General features: G+C 41.9%; 1 protein-coding gene across 1 annotated transcript in view; it reads right to left on the bottom strand.

The window, feature by feature from the left end:
- EXT2 (exostosin glycosyltransferase 2) overlaps positions 1-18,696 on the bottom strand; it is a 119,587-nt gene that overhangs the window by 28,749 nt on the left and 72,142 nt on the right. Inside the window, exons 9-10 of the mRNA XM_016146832.2 lie at positions 10,234-10,423; positions 1,786-1,952 (exon numbers count right to left, since the gene is read on the bottom strand). Coding sequence (XP_016002318.2) covers positions 1,786-1,952; positions 10,234-10,423 — 357 coding nt within the window. The remainder of the gene's footprint in view (positions 1-1,785; positions 1,953-10,233; positions 10,424-18,696) is intronic.

Below are 18,696 nucleotides of genomic sequence, written 5' to 3'. Positions count from 1 at the left end.
ACGTTCCTAGCCAGTCTGTCTTCTTCCAGGAATAGAGTGAAATGTGCTTATTTGATCTTCTGCAGAAGTGAAAATCTACAATTTATTCATTGACAGAATATTCAAATAGAATTATGACTAAATTTAAAAAGGAACTGATAATTACCCAGAAACTAATATTAGGACCACTGGGACTTTGTGTCTCCCCTTTGGGGGAGGGAACGAGAGGACTTTATTTGTATAGGGGACGGCTGCATCTTCTAAGTGGAAGAATAAAGTTGTTACTATTGCTGAATGGAAGTTCAAATCCCTGTGGAAGGGTGTGTATGGACACCGAGGAGCCAAAGGGGTGGACTGTGCTAGTCATTAAGCTGTTGCCTCAACCCCACGCCTGCTTTGTGATGCTGGAGCTGAGACTCTACATGAAGAGGGAGCACTCTGTCTGCGTTACACCATTCTTCTGAGTGTTCCCTTTTTCCACAAAAACAAACACATGGGCATAATTTGAAGCTATTACAGCCAATGAAGAGAGAAAATACTGGCAGAAAAAAACTGGTCATTAAGCCATGAACTGGCTAGAGGAACAAGGTAATTTGCTTTTTTAAAAAATGGGAATGAGACTGTAATAAAAATCACTCAACACCCTAGGTATGATGATGCATAAGATATCTCTACGAATGAAAATAAGTCCAAAAAAGATATATGTATGCTTTATGAGCTATTCTCAAGCCTCCCACTGGCCAAGAACTATATTGACATTCCAGCCTATTTTATAACAACTTTTTACACCCAAATGGAGCTATATACATATATATTTGGGAGAAAAACAAACAAACCTGGGAAAACTTGAGCTTTTAATTTTTTTTTTGGGGGGGGAGATTCCTATTTCTTCCCCTCAAAGTCCACTTTTCAGGGTTAGAAAAGAAATTCCTATAATAAATATATGTACCAAATATGACTTCACTTCATAACATTTCCTGATTTCGTAGAACCTCAAATCCAACAAATCCTGAGTCGACTAAAGAAGATGGTGGGTTACCCTTCTCCCAAAGGCGAGATGACTGCTGGGGATAAATTTCAGCACTTTCCCCTGTGCCGGCTGCAGCTAATTGATTTATACGCCCTGTTTTGCTTAGGTCTGATACCCCCATTACACCCTGCAGCCACCATGCATCTCCCGTACATCCTCCCTGACAGAGCTCATCAATTCCTATTGCTTTTCACCAGGCCTGGGCTCTGGCACTTTCCCCAAGGGAGACCTTTACTGGTCTCCATACTTAACCCTTGAACCCGGCCTAATCCATCAGCCGCACTGAACGAACGCTGATAGCGAGTGTTTCTCCCTAAAGACAGGCAGCCGGCCCCTCCACTTAAAACGCAGGGGAAAAGCCATCCACGGGGTCTGCTTTCTGTCTGTCTGTCAGTGTCGCCGGCTTCTTCGCTTACCGGTGTTTTTACTGCTGCGGTGCCCAGCTGCTTGAATCGGGGGAAGTGCTAGTCAAAAGGAGACATCAATTACGTGCTTGTTAAACGCTATAGCTGGTCCTTTGAAAACGGCCCCTGGGACTCTCCTTGGGAGTTCCCAAAAACGAGTGGAGGGCACAGCTGTCATTCGGGAATAGGGTTTCCCCCAAAGGTTTAAAGAAAAGCTTCATAACTCACGCTCCAGTGCACGGCTTTGGACCCTACTAGAATTTTAAAATTCTGACTCTAGAGAATGAGATATAATACTCTTTATTAGGAACACCAAACAATACTAGGGCGTGAATATTAAATATGTAAATAAACTGTTGAAAACCTTCTTACCTCATAACCAAACTGCAGCTCATCAGAGGTCAGCATAATGATATCATCGTCAATAGCCAGGACGGCCTCTGTCTCGATTTCATCGTACGGGAAGAAACGGTTACTCAACTTGTTTTCAGCGGTCCTCACAACTTTTAATGGAACCCGGATTTTGGGCCAGAGAGACTCTGGGAAAAGAAAAATCACGGTATTCATCTCTAATCAAGTACTCAGAGTATCATACCACAAATGAGATGGAAGAATCAACTAAATCCACACGTACAAATGTGCAAGGGAATTCTTACAAATGCGGTTTTATAATATATTATAAATATGTCTATCCTCTCTAAGTCCTTACAATGGCACTACTAATTCTTAACACTGCCTTAATCAGAATGCACAAACTGGCTTCAACTCACAACTCACAATAGAGAGACAGAGAAGCAAAATGACCAGGATCACAATGACAAGAAGAGAAATTCGATCTTGACTGCCTCCTTCTCAGGCCCATAGTTTGTTTTTGTTTCTTCCCTCAGTTGTACTGAAGTATAATAATTAGTTGTTTATATTTACTCTGTACAATTCAATGAGTTTTTTTTTCAGTTACAGTTGGCATACAATAGCATATCAGTTCAGTTGTACAGCATAGTGATTAGTTCTGATGTCAGAATTGTACCACGTCTACAAAACACTTCCCAACCAGTACACGCCAGGTAGAAACCTGCCCTGAGGCTCTGCTAGGAAACAGGATCGTGTGTGGAGGATGACCGCCTCGACGTGCCCAACTCCGAGCGCTTAGGCAGCTTATCCAGGCCGCAAAACGCGCCCCTCACAACACTGTTTCACCGGTGCAACAAGTACAGCTTCCTCAACTGAGCACTTTATCCGCTCGACAGCCCCTCCCCTGTGATTTACCGGGTTTGGCTCTCATCATGTCCAATTTACAGAGTAAATATCAAATTTCTAGGTTCAATTATGTGGGATTTTCTAGTACAGTAAAGAAACACCAACCCATGACTTGCCTTACATTTTCGCCATTCTACTTTGAGATGACTGAAGCAATTCAACCGCAGGTTCCTTATTTTAAAATGCTGCTTTTAGCACAGCGTGAAATGAATACTTCTTTGGTGCAGTACCTTATCTGTAGGTCTCAGAGTTCTTCACAGAGGGCAGTCTGTTCTTCGCACAACACTTGTCACATGAAAATAGGAAAGCTAGGTATCATACTGTTTCCTAAAAGTCCATCATGTAGTGGTGGAACGATCTAGTTTTTGTGGATCTAGAAGCCCTAAAATGCCATGGCCACTCCAAAGTCACCATAATAAAGACAAGTATGACAGAGGGAAAGTCAGGAGAGAAAAAAAGGCTGTCTTAACTAACTGCAGACAAAGTATCTTACTTCTACATATTTTACAGAAAGTCCATGTACCACATTGTTGGGGCATTCATTACCAGTCTTGGAAGAAGCCTGTGCAAGTGAGAGGCCCTGTAATTAAAAAAGAGTGAGCACAGAGCCTAAAAATGTGGTCAACTCCAAAAGAAGCATGTTTGGGAAAGGACTAAACTGGAGACCAGAAATGATCCTATAGGCCGCTGTCTTTTAATCAATAACAGTAGATAATTATAGTTTCACTTCTGGTACAGAATCACATAATCAATAAATATCTTTGGAATAAATGTGTGGACATAGGACTGAGATACTGGAGACCTGAGTTCTGCCTTATCAATGGGATCTTAGGCAAATCCCTTCTCCTTGGAGTAAGAATAAGCAGCGAGAGAGGAGGAAATGTTTATGAAGCACTAGTATATACCAGACACTTTACAGAGGCAATGTCCTTCAAGCCTCCTGACAACCCTATCAGGCAGAGTTTACAAAGTAGCATTTACAAGGCTAGAGAGGTTAAGTAACTTGGCCAGGGTTACAGCGCTAATACATGATAAGGTTAGTATTGGAATCTAAGTCTGTTTAGCATAAAAGATCGAATAGAACCTGTACCACCGATTACAGCTTGAAAAGCTCCTGTTTCTCTAGCTCTGGAATAAAACAATGAAGTTCGACCATTTTCTCCAGCAACCACCCTTATTTTTGTTTGCTTCCCACTCCCTCTTCCAGATAAATGAAATCTGTCATAAATCTACTGTCCAAATCCTTACAAAATGTGAGTCGATTATAATATCTAAAAGAGGTTATAGCCCTACCTACCATTCCAGTGGTTCTCGAGCTTTTTGGTGTCAGGAATCTTTCGTGCTTTTAAAACTGTTGAGAACCCCAAAGTTTGTTTATGTGGGATACAACACACACACACACACACACACACACACACACACACACACACACATACTTATTGTATTAGAAATTAAAACTGAGGGAATTTTAAAACACAAGAATACACAAGCAGATATTCTCCATTAGCCATTAGAGTGACGATGTTATCCCATGTCACGTAGCTCTGGGAAACTCCACTGTTCACTTGTGAAAGACTAAAAGAGTGGGAAAGGGAGGTGACTCAGTACTGTTATGAAAATAATTTCAACCTCATAGACCTCTTGAAAGGATCTTAGGGATGTCCAGGGGCCCCTGGACCATACTTGGAGAACTCCTATGCTAGACTCTGTATTCTGATTTGGGTATCACAATATGGGGAAAGAACCCACAACTGAAAAAACAGTTTGGGAGGTATTATGAGGGTAGTGCAGACACTTGAATCCGGGATAGCTATAGAATGTTTAAAGAAACTATATGTACAAGTTGTCAATTTATTGCTTCTTAGTTTCAATTCACCCTTCATTACCCTGTGACACTGGAAATGCTTTCCCTTTGCCAGCCGGCCCAGTGCTGAACCCTTTCAGTAGAGGGTGCTGGAGAGACACTTTAGGAGGAAGGGGGCTTTTCTTACTGGTTCTGGTGTGCTTTTGTTACTTCTTGCTCCTCTAGTACCTGACCAGCAGGTAGACAGGCAGTGGCATTTATCTCCAGCAAGTTTAAGTTGTACCTCCAGGGGCAGCTTCCCAGAAAGTCCTGCAGACACCCTGACTAGCTTCCCAGTGAGTTCAGCAGCAACCCCGGGAGCAATTCAGCTGAGGTTCTGTCCATAGGTGGTTCCAAGGGAGCTCCAGTGAAGCCCTCACCAGTTTCCCAGAAAGCTTAGTAACACCTGCTGAACAGCTTCCTGTTGAATTCTATGGGTATCCAAGGGGACAGCTGGTTTCTTGCCGGCCAGACTTGGCCTATGGCACCTCAGCAGTGGGCTATAGTCACGCACTCTCCAACAAGGTTTGAATCTCAGACCTAGCTGGAGAAAGGGTTCTCCCAAATTTACTTCCTGTAATCTTCAGTTCTTTTTACTCCTTAGTCACCAACCTCCTGTTACTAGTTAATAATTCTTTATATGAAATGTCTCCTGTTCCAAGTTACTGTGTGGTTTCTGTCTCCTACCTGGGCCTTGACTAATACACTAGGGATAACGGAAGGGTTATCAGAAGAAAAGAGATTTGTTCTCTGCAGCCTCTAAAGTTAGATCCATGAGCAGTGGCTTGGTGAAAGTCACAGGAAAATTGATTTCGACTCAAAATAGGCAAGAGTTTTCTAATGGTATAAACTGTCTTAAGATGAATGAAATGCCTTCAACAACATAATATGCCCTTTTTCTTGAAATGTACTAACTTAGATCAGATTTGTACTTGACATCAGATGAGAGACCAAACAAGATGCCTCTGAGTCCTAGGATCAGGCAGTTTATATATCACAGAAAGAACACAGTCTTTAGAAACAGCTTCAAACAGGTGTTCCCCTTACTAGCCATGTGATCTTGAACAAGTCAATCACTTTGAATCTGTTTGACTAGGAAGATGGCATAATAACACCATCTTTCCCCGAATGACTGTGAGAATGAACATGAGTGCATTTAGCAGCACAGTGCTTGGGACATGGTAGACAAGCACTAAATGTTAGCTGTGATTTCCTTGAAAGTTTGTGTCTATTTACAAAATCAAAGGATTTTTTTTTTTTTTTTGAACCTTAGGTAGTGATGGCAAGATGGTACATGTTAGATCTGGTACACTACTCTGACAATACAGAAACGTGCCTCCAGTTGGTACCTCCCATGTCCGCTTTTGAATAAAGAGAACCTCTGCTATTCTAAAAAATCTAACAAAGAGGATGATGTGAGGTACAAATGGAAACACAGAATGAATCATGGGTTTTTTTGAAATGTGATTACTTTCCCTGTTCTGAGTTGGGCCTGGGTGGCCGAAAGTCAGCACTGACAAAAGAGTCTCCATCTCAATGGTCAGCTGTCTATGAACCATCATTAGCACAAGACAGGACTCTAAATAGAATTCCCAGTTTCTTCTCTTCACATTTTTAAATAAAATAGGCCTCCAAGAAAGAGAACCACCATTCTTTCAGGCTTTAGCACCCCTTCTGTGGAGGACAAAGGTAAGGGAGCATCAATCAAAGAATAAGCATTTAGACGATTCTGATATGGGATTCTGATTCTGTTTAGAAAATCAGGAGAGAAGCATGAGTTATGAAAGAAAAATAAAGGTAAGAAGGAAGAGTCCCCCCCCCATTAGTATTTTTCAAAGAATAGATTTACTTTCCCGTCTCTTTGGGTCCCTGACAAGGACCTAGTTGTTCTACACAACCCCAAATCAGAGAACTGATGGAGCATGATGATTTTCCTGCTGCGAAATGGTAATTTAAATAAGTACGGAGGAGCAAGAGTTTTAGATCCAGAGAGACCTCTGTTTATTTCTGGCTCTGCTATTTGCAGTGTTGTGACTCAAGCGAATAACTAATCTGAGCTTCATTTTTATAAAATGGGTATAACAACATCTTTCTTGCAGGACTGTCGTAAGGACAGGAGATAATATGTACAAAGCACTTAACGTAGTTTCTATTCCGGAGATATAGAAGGTATACAACACATGGTTAATAGCATTGTATTATTATCATTTTCACAAATGGGTTATTGTAAAATCTTATGAACTTCACTTCTCTATTGACAACTTGAAGAGGTATAGACAGAGAGATAGAGGGTGACCTCTCAGGATGCGGAAGGGAAAAGTGCCATAGCTAGAAATCTTCAGGCTCTAATTCCATTGCTTAGCCCAGGCAAGGGCTCTTCTTCCTCACCCCTTTAAATTCTAAATGGAACAGTGTGCCCTTGTATCCTGCGCCTCATCCTGTGACTCTGTAGCTGGCAAAATAGAAATGCAACCTTGCATTCACACAAAGACGTCTACAAACTAGGATTTTTCAAACACACTAAATTTATGAAAAACAAACAGCTGGGCCAAGTGACCTGATAACTTTACAGTTATGCGCTCTAGTCCGGCTTAAGGGAGAAAAAGAACTCCTTGTGCTAGGGATTTTTTTTTAAAAAATTTATATTGATTAATGGTTTTCTCCATTTTGGATGCCAAGAGAGATGTGAGCAGAGAGAATTTTCCTCCAGCTTGGCAAAGGTACCATAAAATGTTCAAGTTGACTGAAGATGACCCCACACCCATCCTGGCAAATCACTGTCACAAACGCAATCACAGAGCCACAAAATAAGTGATATCACTCCCACACAGACCTTGAGCTCACTTCGGGACTGCTCAAGCTGCTTGGTGTACATCTGGTCCCCATCACCCTAATTCCCACAGTCTTACAAATCGGCTCAAAAGGAAGGTGGCTGTTGCTTCTACTTCCCTGATGCCTCTTCTGGGTTGAGCATCCTGACACTCTCAGCCAATCCTATCCTGCCTACTGAGAACTATGAAAGCAGCAAGCCGAAACTGAGGGGATCCTGAGACCAATTCACATTTAAAACTGAAATCAGTTAAAAAGAAGGCTGAGGTAAACCTATCTGAAGTGGACAGTGTAACGGCTTCCTTCAGACCGAGGCCAGGGGCCAAGGTAAATAACTCCCATATCCATCCATCAGGTTTGGAAATTGAAGAGTTGGCGGAGAGAAAGGCAGTGGCTTGCCTTTTTTTTCTGACAGAGCTCGAAACCAATGTGACGAAAGCTCACTGGAAATTTCTACTGCCTAGTTTAAGTATTTTCTTAAACTTCAAACCCAGCAATTTAGACTTAAATGTGACCAAAAAAGAAAAAAAGTATTTGGTTGGGTTGGAAAGTGGAAAAAAAAAAAAAAAAAAAGTTGGGGGCAGGGGGAGATTCTGCCTACACTAATCCTCTCAGCAGCAGACATGTTAACCACAGTATTTATTTTAGTAAATGTAGAGAAAGTGAAAAACATCATTTTTGCCTCTAACATTTCAAAGCCTTGAACTCGCTTTTTAAAAAATATATATGTTACTAATGCTGGACATGAAAAATAAGATGCCTCTGCTGGCATGAGGGCCAGAGCTGACAGCCCCATTTACCAAGTGAACAAATACCCCACAGAGGATTAAACACGGTTCATGTTCTCCCCAAACAACCACATCGCCGGAGCCGGAGCCCTGACCCAAAAACCACCATTAGAGAAAAGCTGGTCCAGTCTCCAAACGTGTCAAAATTAGGGCCTCATCATCTGAGGGCTCCCTTTCCTCCCTAGAGCCAAAATATTTCAAAAATAAACTAAACTCTTGGTCATAAAATTAACCACTACATTTTAGTGGGGTCTACCAAAAATTAAAACTGAATACCCTGCTCCAAAAACCTAGGTTTGTGCTATATTGCATTCAGTTATGTCAATGTGGGAGCTTGGACCAAGAAGGAAGAAAAAGATTTCTCCTTTCTCATAGTTTGCAACGATACTTGGCCAAAAGAAGTGACTCAAACTCACAATAAATAATTCGCCCTAACCCCGAAGTGGCTAACCAAGGTTTCTAAGAACCTCCTTTGCGTTTAGCACCAGGCTTTGCAACTCCGCCTCTCTGGGCCGGAGGTGGGCTGGGAAAAGTAGGGGGGCTGGAAGGCTCTCTCTGAAAGCTGGTGGCCTTTGCAAGCAGGAGCAAATACGGCATTACATGACCGGAGCCGAGGAGGGATACGCAGCCTTCCTTTTTTAAACAGGATCTGTCCTTTAAGAGCAAAGAGACTGATTAGCAACGCAGGGCCATCCAATTCGCTGCACTCAGGAGAGAGGCGACTAGAACTGATGAATCCAAGTCAGCTTTCAGGGGTCATCCCCATGTCCCTCCTCACGGACTCTTTTCCTTCCTGTTAGGCTCTTCCTCCCTCCTTCTCAGGAGGTGAAACACCTTCCTTTTTCTTTACCTCTTTCCTTCTCCTTTAGTGAGCATCAGACGAAAGAGCAGCAAAAAAAAAAAACAAAAACAAAAAAACAAAAAAGCACCTAGACACTAAGAATAAAAAAATCCTTGGCATAAAAAGATAGTTAATAAGAAGATAATTTAAAAAAAAAAAAAAAGCAGTGTGCATCAGGGGACAATATGGGACATTCTTTTAAAACGCGATTTTGTTTAGTCACACACCATGGCTCCTAAGATCTAAAAAGAAAGTTGATTCTCTCAGAGAACAAAAATCCCACTGAGTAAAAAATTTTAAACGTCTCAGGAGGAACTACAGAATTTTATTGAGGCAAATTCTGATTTGCCTAACAGAGAGAAATATGGTCTTCTTCCGGCCTAGACAACAGACCTACTACTGGTGGTTTCCAGGGTTGACTCTGCTGACTTCGGTATAACCAATTAAAAGGGGATAGTCATAAAAAGTGTAGATACTACTGTCAGGCAATAAACTAGACCTTATCGGTGATAGTGGTGCACATTACAAACTTCAAACCCATTCCTCGCTCTAATCCATCAGAAACTTCCTGGCTTTAATAGGCTATAAAGGGCAAGAGCTTTGAAGTCCCTGGGATTAGGATCCGTAATAGACGGACTGAATGAGAAACTAAATGCAGGTGGAACATGCTCTGTGCGGCCTGAATTAAAAACAAATCCAATTAATCAAACAGTCCTCAACCCTAGCTGCCGGCCAGCAGATTGCGGGGGTGGCCGAGGCACGGAACAAAGTGATTAAAGATGAACCAATGGGAACCTCTAGCGAGTGTTCACTTGAGGAACGGATTTGAGGCCTGGACAGGGCATGCGCTGCTGACTTTCTCAGTCAGAGGTGAGGTCGTCCTCTTTTGGAAGAAGAAGAACACAGTATCAGAGCTAAGATAAGGAAGGAGAAAACTAATGCCTTTTACACTGAGTTTTCATGTAAACAATTCGGCTGAGAGGGCTGCGAGAAGCCGAGATCTGTTTTTCCAAGGCTGATGGCCTTTGACCCCACTGATTCCAAAGCCCTCAAATGCAGTTAGATGGACCACCGTAGAACGAGAATACCAAAATGGAGACGACAGGGGTCACGCTGCCTCAGAAATGGCATTACTGCTGACAAAGCAGGAAAATTCATTTAAAACAAAAAATGCAAATAACTTAGCCATCCATAATGGATCCAGCTGAGAGTTAAACTAATACCCAAACCAGGCCCTTCCTGAACACATTCCCCACTCTTACCTTCTGGAGGGATTTTATTCTGATTATTCCAGACAACTAGCAGCTTGGATAGACTGGGCACCTTGGACACTTCAGTGATGACCCGGAAGAGACTCTCTACTCGGTCGTAGGTGAGGACGATGGCAGTGAAACCTTGAGACTGCGGTGGGATCAATGGGAGGAAGAGTGGGTTGCTCACACTACCCCACTTCTGCAAGAAAACAGATTTATGTGGGTCAGAGAAGAATCTAGCAACAGTGGGACTGATCGCCTTCCCAATGTCATCAGTAAACCTGAACACGGCAAGTTTGGCAGCTTTTATCATGACCGATCCAAGAGCTAAGCAACTGTTCAAAGTCTTCCCTTCCTCGAAATTCATACTGACTTTCTTTAATTAACTTTGGCTCAGATACCATTGAAAACAGAGCAGAGAATTTCGGCAGCTGAGGAGAGATTTCTAGTTAAACATGGCAGATTAAACACATGCATTTATCTCTATTCCCTCCCCAAACCCACTAAAATGACAGCTAATAAATATAGCATACAAATCTACAATGACAATGAAACAGGAGAAGAGCAGTATTAACATGTTTCTGAAAGACTGAAAGAGGCTAGAGAAATGACAACGGGGTAGGAGAATGAAGCTGAAACCTAAGTAGCTACAAAGCGGGGGCCAACTAGGTTCAAGGTCAAACTGTTGGACCCCACGAAGGCTCAGGAATTAAGCTCAGCAGGTACCTTGTGAGGGTAAGAGGAACAGGAGGACTGGTTAAAACATGTGTAAGGAACAGTGAGAGACCCAGAGTCACAAACCTTCCCTTTGTCCACCCACTCAGCCGCCCCGCCCCGGCTGAAAGGGAGGTTTACTCTTTGAGAAAATGAAGTTCCAGACCTGAAAACACAGGCACAGCTGAGAGGAAAATGCAGGTTAAAGTTTATATTCTGAATGATGCTACAGCCTTCTTTCTTCCCCCTGTAGTTCCCAAAATATTGGCAGCCTTGGCAGCCATGTGGCTGGCTTGCCACTCCATCATCTTACAGTAAAGCCCTCCAGGCAGTAAGCTTGTCCTCACACAAAGAACTTCTGATCAGGTTCTTAGTGCTTCCCTCTTAATTATGAACAGATCCTAGAATCACAGACATTTCAAGAACTTCTTCAGCACAAATGACAGAAACCAAACAAACAAACAGAAAGACAGGACCTCGGAGGAAACAGAGACAATAGAAGCAGCAGAAGGAAATTAAAACGATGTCAACAACAAATTATACCCTCAGTGAGAGACGCTTTCTCATACATGAAATAAGAATAAATTGCTATTTTTATTTTAAAAGATCTATCAAAGAACAAGAAAGAACTCTCGGACATTAAAACTTGATACCTTAAAATTTTGTAAAAAGCAAGAATGAAAGATAAAGATAACATAATCCAGTCTGGTAAACAAAAAAGACAGATGAAAAACACATAGGATAGAAGAGATAAAAAAAATCCAGGAGGTCCAACATCCATCTAATAGGAGATTCGTGAAAAAGAAAACACAGAATACGGAAGGAACAAAGCTACTAAAGAAACTAAGTTCTCAGAACAGAAGATACGACAGACACAAATTTTCAGACACAAAGGACCCAATAAGTAATATGCACAAGGAATTAAAAAAAAAAGACAGAAACCAAACCAAAAGACAAAACGGTGAAACAAAACTATAGCCGTATCAAAGCATATCACTTCTGAATGCTGAGAATAAAATATACGAATAAACAGAACGTGTGAATCTAGGTGATCAGCATGAGAGTTCACTGCACAATTCTTGGAACTTGCTGGTCTGTACATTTGAATTTTTTCAAAATGAAGTTTAAAAAGTAATAAAGGAAATTCAATTTCTTTGCTACCATTAAAATATTAAGGGATTTTTAATGCAGCAGTATAAGCAAAAATATTTTTGTAATGATGATAGGAAAAGAGTGTTAAAACATTCTTATATTTTAAAACAGCTTTATTGAGATATAATTCATATACTATATAATCCACTCATTTAAAGTACATGATGGTTTTTGGTATATTATGTATGGTTTTTAAAAACTGTGGTAAAATTTAACATGAAATTCGCTATTGTTACCATTTTAAGTATATAATTCAGTGGCATTAATTACGTTCACATTCATACGTTATTATGTGCAAATCCCAGGACCTAACTTATCTCTGCTAGAAGGTGGGTGAATATGAAATATCCTACCTGCTAGGCTGGCTGCTTCCACTTCCCTAGTGTCTTTCATACTCTGGGATTCCCGAGGTCCCCCATCAACCTCATCCATATCACTGATGGATACCCGTCACCACATACATGACAACAGCTGTTTGCCAGATGTAACAGTGTGGGACAGGAAATGTACACAAACACATGGAATACACATGGGATGGGAACTCAAGGAGACCGAATGGCTTTCTTGGAGTCCTAATGTAATCAGGATATTAAAGCCAAAATGTCCCTAACAGGCCATAATTAGATTTCACAACCAAGAGACACAGTGGGAAGGCTATCTTGTCAATGCCGAATTTCCGTTTCCATGACGTCGCACTTTGACATTAAGCTGTAGTTTCAGGAAGATGCCTATATTTCAGTATTTGTATCCTAATATCTGATACATTTGTAGGACCATGTTTTAGTTTTGCTACCCTGAATCTTATTCTTCATATCCTCCTGACTTTTATGGAAACTGAAGTCAATAAGTAGCCCTGTGCTTAAATCACAATGAATCCCTAAGGGATCTCTCTGCCATCACCATCTCGACCCGCTCATCTACTTTTCCTGACACAATACTCTCTCATGCTTCAAAAATACCATTTAAATGGAAAAGCAACCAAAAAGATTTTTTAAAGAAGTGTGTTAAATAATTTAATGTGTGATGTTGAAACAATCAAGATTCACTGAGTACACACTTACTAAGTATCAGGCGCTATGCTTTACATTTATTATCTCACCTGAGCCTTACGACGACCTGCAAGACCGATACAGTCATTATTCTCGTTTTACAGATGAGGAAACTATAGAATTAAAAACAGTGAATGATGTCTTATCATCTCTTTACCAGTCAAAAGAAAGAAAGGGAAAAAAAGGAAAGGGAGGAAGGGAGGGAGGGAGAAAGAGAAGGCAGGAGGGAAAGGAATGAGAGAGAGAGAGGGAAAAGGTAGAGAAAGATGTTCAAGGTCACGTAACCCGTAGGTGACAGAGTGGGAAGCAGCCCCAGCTGTCGACTACAGAACACAAGGTGGTGATGGTTCACGGCCCTTCTCCACACTCCTACTCCAAGGCTGGGTAAGCATCCCTATTTTATAGATTTTGGAAACTGGAACTTGGGTAACTCCAGAGTTCATTATTTCTAGCTCTTCTCTGAGACAAAAATGCTGAAAGTTATTTATCGTTGACAATCAAATCTATGCCAATAAGCAAGAGCCCATCCCACAACTGTGATTTCAGAGGGTAGGCGGAATAAAAACACACCGAATATATAATATTGACACAAAAGGAACACATAAATTAAAAAAGGTAAATACATCTCTAATACAGAAGGAAAAACTATTAAAACTCCAACAAAATAAGGTCTGTTCTTTAGGAGAAGCGGGAAACTGTCAACACATTTGAACGCCTTAGTGACATTAAAAGGAAGGAGAGTTCCCTGAGAGATGCAAAGCTTACTTTCAGAAAACGAATTCCTTAGGGTTTACAAGGAGGCGCGCCCCCAAAAAGCACTGTAGCTCTGATTTAAAGGCCCTGCTAGGCAGAAGGAACCAGGGTCTTTGGCAAGTGGCAGACATGGTCTCATCTCATTTGCCAGCCCCCTTTGGGAAGGGAATGATGATGAGAGGGGAGGAGAGGAAGTAATGGGTGGGTGGGAAGCAGACAGTAATTCAGTTTGGTGTTCGATTTTTCTGCACTACTCACTTACATGCCAAATACAGCTTGAAAACTGGAGAGGCAGAAAAGGCCATGCACTGGCGAGACAGGGCGCGTCAAGGAGCATAACAGGGCTGCAGCCTTGCCAGCCCTTTCCAATGAAATGCAGATGCCGAGATGAACACGGAGGCGGCATAAGCTCCTGAGTGTATGATGATGATACGGGCTTGATGCTTTGCTTGAGAATCCTCCACGAGGGAGGATGCAGATGACTTCAAAAAGTGAGTCGGCGTGTTTGGAATCGGTTTTGAAAAAGTGAGTCCTTAGTCTGAATCCGAGTTCTTTCACTTTCCAGCAGTGTAACTCTGGCAAAGTACTTAACCTCTCTTGCACCTCGGTTTCCTTATCTACAAAATCATGATGCTGCTACTAGTTTTCTGAGGGGTTTGACTTGACATAATAATTACTTAATTATTAACATTTCTTAATTATTATTTAACCCAGAGGTTGTTAATAAAAGTAAATAGGCAATAAATTTAAAGTAACTTATGTGTACAAGCATTCGATAAGTGACAGCCAACAGTGGGTCTTGTGGGAGGAACAATTTCTCCGGGCTTTATTTTCTGCGTGTTTCAAAAGTGGGCTGGAGTAGCCTAAGCAGTGAGGTCTCTTCCAGCACCAAGAATTTTAAATGACAACCTTCTTCCTCTCTGCTTTTACTTTATCATGCTTTAGGGCCCTGCTTTGCCTGGCTTCTCTACCTATACTTCTCCTCCAGATACACTGTTTTGATTTACGACTTTCTCTTTTCCTTCCGATTTATATGTTAACTACCTTGAAAGCTCCATGACTGCAGGAGCCACAAATGTAACACCCAGCACCAGCTACAGCGCCCCGTGCTACATAATAAAAACTTGTTCAAAGGTGAATAAGTTAAAGCCAAATGATCCAAGTCACGTTCCTTCCGTCCTCTTCGTGCACACATGTAAGTAGCTGCTGTACACTCATGTGAGTGACATCGTGAATTCTGAAATCATTTCCAACTTACTTCACTCATTTTAAAGTACTTACCAAGAGTCTTATTGTGCTAAGTTTTTCTGAAAAAGTGTAGGATATGGATGTTTAACAGAGTTTGAATTTGGGCCCTGCCATTTACCAGATTTGTGATCTGTATTTCTGTGAGTATTCATTTCCTCATCTGTAAAATGGGGAGCATGATAGTATCTGTTGCCTAGGGTGATAATGATTAAGTGAGTTTATGCACAAATGCACTCAGGAGAGGGTTCAACAAAGAACTCCACAATGGAGTTTAAAACAAACACAAAAAAAATTCCAGCTCTGCCCAGTTAGTATTCTTCCTGTCTGCTAAGACAATGGTATCAGCCGTTTAGCAACCATTCCTACCAATATTATTTCTGGTACTCATTCAGACAACATTTCCTGAACGTAGAATACTAATGCCTTAGAGTAGTGTTAAAGACGCAAAGACAAACAGATTCCTGTCCTTCAAAACGTTCATAATCGGGTGGGGAAGACGGCCAGGTAAAAGGAGAAACTACAATGAAAAATAAAAGCACTAAAACAGAAAGTCCTGTGGGAACATAAAGGTCTACAGAATCACCTCTGTCATCCTGAGGCTAAAGCCACATTATGAAAAAGCTTTGTATGATGTTTGTTTTTGTTTTGTTTTGTTTTTTAAGTCGCATGGTTAGCTTTTTGTTGATTTCTTTTTCCTGGGTGTTGTTTTGCTGATAAATTAACATGCCATCTTTATGTTCTCTTTCAAAAGGCCAGCCACAGGAAATGCAGATCTGTAACGAGGCTTCTGTGCCAACCCCTTTTTCCCTCCAACGTCATCCCATCTGCCTGCGCGGCACGGCGATGGCATGGAGAACGGCAGCTTTGACCTGGGGGGATGCCTTCACACAGACACTCTGCTCCACTGTGGTAAGGTCAACGAACTACACCTCGGAGGAAAAAAGAACGTATGGAGAAGGACGTTTCAAAACAGCATTTAGTCACCTCTGAAATACCTTTAAGACCTGACCCCCTGCTGGTTGACCAAAGAGAGTGTCTACAGTCTGGGACCTCTTGACCCCACTTTCTGCAGGAAATCAAGCAAATTTAAACTTCCATAATTTACTCAAGACTGACTTCTGCCAGGGAAAAGGCAAACAATGCCGGCAATTAACTCTGTTGCCTGATTAAATTTCCATCATGGCGAGATACGGCGTGGAACCGGGCACCCAGCAACAGAGGCCTGAAAAAAAGCTGTTCCTATTGCGGCTGCACCTTTGGGATCTTGGTTATCAATACAACTTCCAAATATACTGTTTGCTCCAAGATGGAAGGAGATACCAAGGGGAGACGTGTGCGTCATCTTGACAGAGTACTGGCCTTCAGCCAAACACCTTGTTCATCTCTCGCCCTTCCTCCCACCCTTTGCTACTTACTCCTACAACAAATATTCGTTACGGAAGCTGCGATCACATAAAAGTAACCCGTAATAGCCACGATAACTGTTAGGTCACAATGCCAGCTTTTAGAAAGGTTCTTTCGTATTGCTTATTCTGGGAAGCCGTGGTGAACGAGCTAGGAGTGAGTGGACAAACTAGCAAGAGGGAGTTGTGGGTTCCGGTTTCAGAATGCCCTGAAAGCGAGGCCTTGGGAGAGAGACTAGGCTTAAAGTCAACTACCAGTTCTAAGAGATTTTCTCCTTCAATGACGGGGTGTGCCTTTGGCAAGCTCACACGCAAAGGAAGCTGTCTGGGCCCTTCCTGCTCTCTTTTAGTTGAAAGGTCCTGGCAGCCCTCTATGAGCCTAACCATATAGGTTGCCCACCACACAACAAGTGGAGGGAGGTGGCAAATGGCCTTTGTTAACCACCCCGAAATGTTCTTGCTGGAGCTACTTGACGATTATAAAAATCAAGAGCAAAGAAAACCACATTCCGTTACCAACTGAAGGACTCTTTCAGCCTAAACCACCTAAATTCCAGACAGGAGAAATCAAGCTCAAAGCGGGATGATTCAAAATTTAATTGCTGTTACTCACCATCAGAGCCTTTTTTAAATGTCACTATGTCTAACTTTATGTGACAAGAAGAGAATTAGCAGATATTTGAGTCAACCCACATTTGATTTAAATGAAGGTATTTTGCCTGAGTAGAAAAGTGAGAAATCAGAGAAGAAAGGAAGAGAGGAGAGGACAGGCCTGTTACACAGAAGCTTTTGAGCCCCTGGTAATGAGCAGACTTACCTACCCATACCTTGAGAGAAAGGGCAGTTTTCTTGGTTGTTTTGAAGTTATCAACCCTTACCTCAATGTGGTTTCAATTATGAATTACCAGACTAAAAGGGGGAAAAAGCTTTGATTTATTCTTTTTTGCTCCAATTATGCATGATGTGTTTCCACTGAAGACTTTGAAAAGTATTTCATCATGCCTCTCATCCTGAAGTGGTCAAAGGGCAAAACCGAAAGGAGTTAACCCTTCCATTTCTCCTCTAGGTTCAAACAGACGCCTTCTCAATGGATGCCGGGCCAGGCCTTTGAAGAAAACGAAGTGATTGAAAGGGTTAAGCATTAGCATCATATTACTAACGTGCACAAGGGTGGTGTCCCCTGTCCAAAACGGTGAGATGATATTTATGTTAATGGTTACTGGGAGATTTGAAAGGGGCAATCGGTAATGTGGCCCATGTTGCCTTAACCATTAAACTTCTGCAGCCCCGTCCACTCACAGCACAGCACTCTACTGGGCATGCACCGACTTAGGGCACCGGAGAATTTAGAGACCTAATGATGTCTTCGAGCAGGCTCCCTTAGATCAAGAGAGAAAAGATTCAGGAGACGAGTCTGAAGTCTGCTCGCTGCATTAAAAATCACTGATTGTTCTGAAAAAAAATGACTGATGGCTAAATCTCACTGACTTCACATTAAACAGACACATGAAAGATGAAGAAAATCAGAGGCTAGAAATCCCCTCAGTGCTGCAGACTCAACGAAGGGAGAGGATAAATGATCACCTTAGGATCCCCACGACTAATCTGTTCCTAAGTAAGTTTTCTATACGGTGGACTTGGAATGTCTGTGACCACGTCTGGGGACACTGCAGGAACGAGGACTGTGGCACCCTGACATCCAAAGACACTGGGCCACAGAGGCTGACTCGGGGTCAGAGGAGCAGGCCAAATATTCCTACTGTAAGTCTTACTTGTATTTCCCCATGAGGCACTTGTCTTACTTAGTCGCGCAGTCCTCTAGATGTGTTTAGAATCTTTTTTTCTTTTTCTCCCTCTCTTTTTTGGTAGCTGATTAGACATATGTTGGACCCTGTCCCTCTGTTCTCCACATCGCTCTACAACTCCTTTGTGTTTTCCATCTCTTTGGCCTTCACTCTGAGTAATTTCTTAGAATCCGATAATCTAATCCAATCATCTGAAGTCCTTGTAGGCGTGTTTCTGCTGGTTCTCATTCATGATATCGTCTTATTCCTTTATGGTTTTGTAGTTTTTAACTGTAAGTTGCTCGTTTTCCTTTGACACTTCGTAGGAATTATTTGAGACCCGGACTGAAGCTGAGTTCCTCACGAGAG

Source organism: Rousettus aegyptiacus, unplaced genomic scaffold (genome assembly GCF_014176215.1).
Source record: "Rousettus aegyptiacus isolate mRouAeg1 unplaced genomic scaffold, mRouAeg1.p scaffold_m13_p_5, whole genome shotgun sequence".
In the NCBI taxonomy this organism is placed as follows: Eukaryota; Metazoa; Chordata; class Mammalia; order Chiroptera; family Pteropodidae; genus Rousettus; species Rousettus aegyptiacus.
The sequence above is the reverse complement of the archived record's forward strand: the minus strand, read 5'-3'. Positions and strand labels throughout refer to the sequence as shown.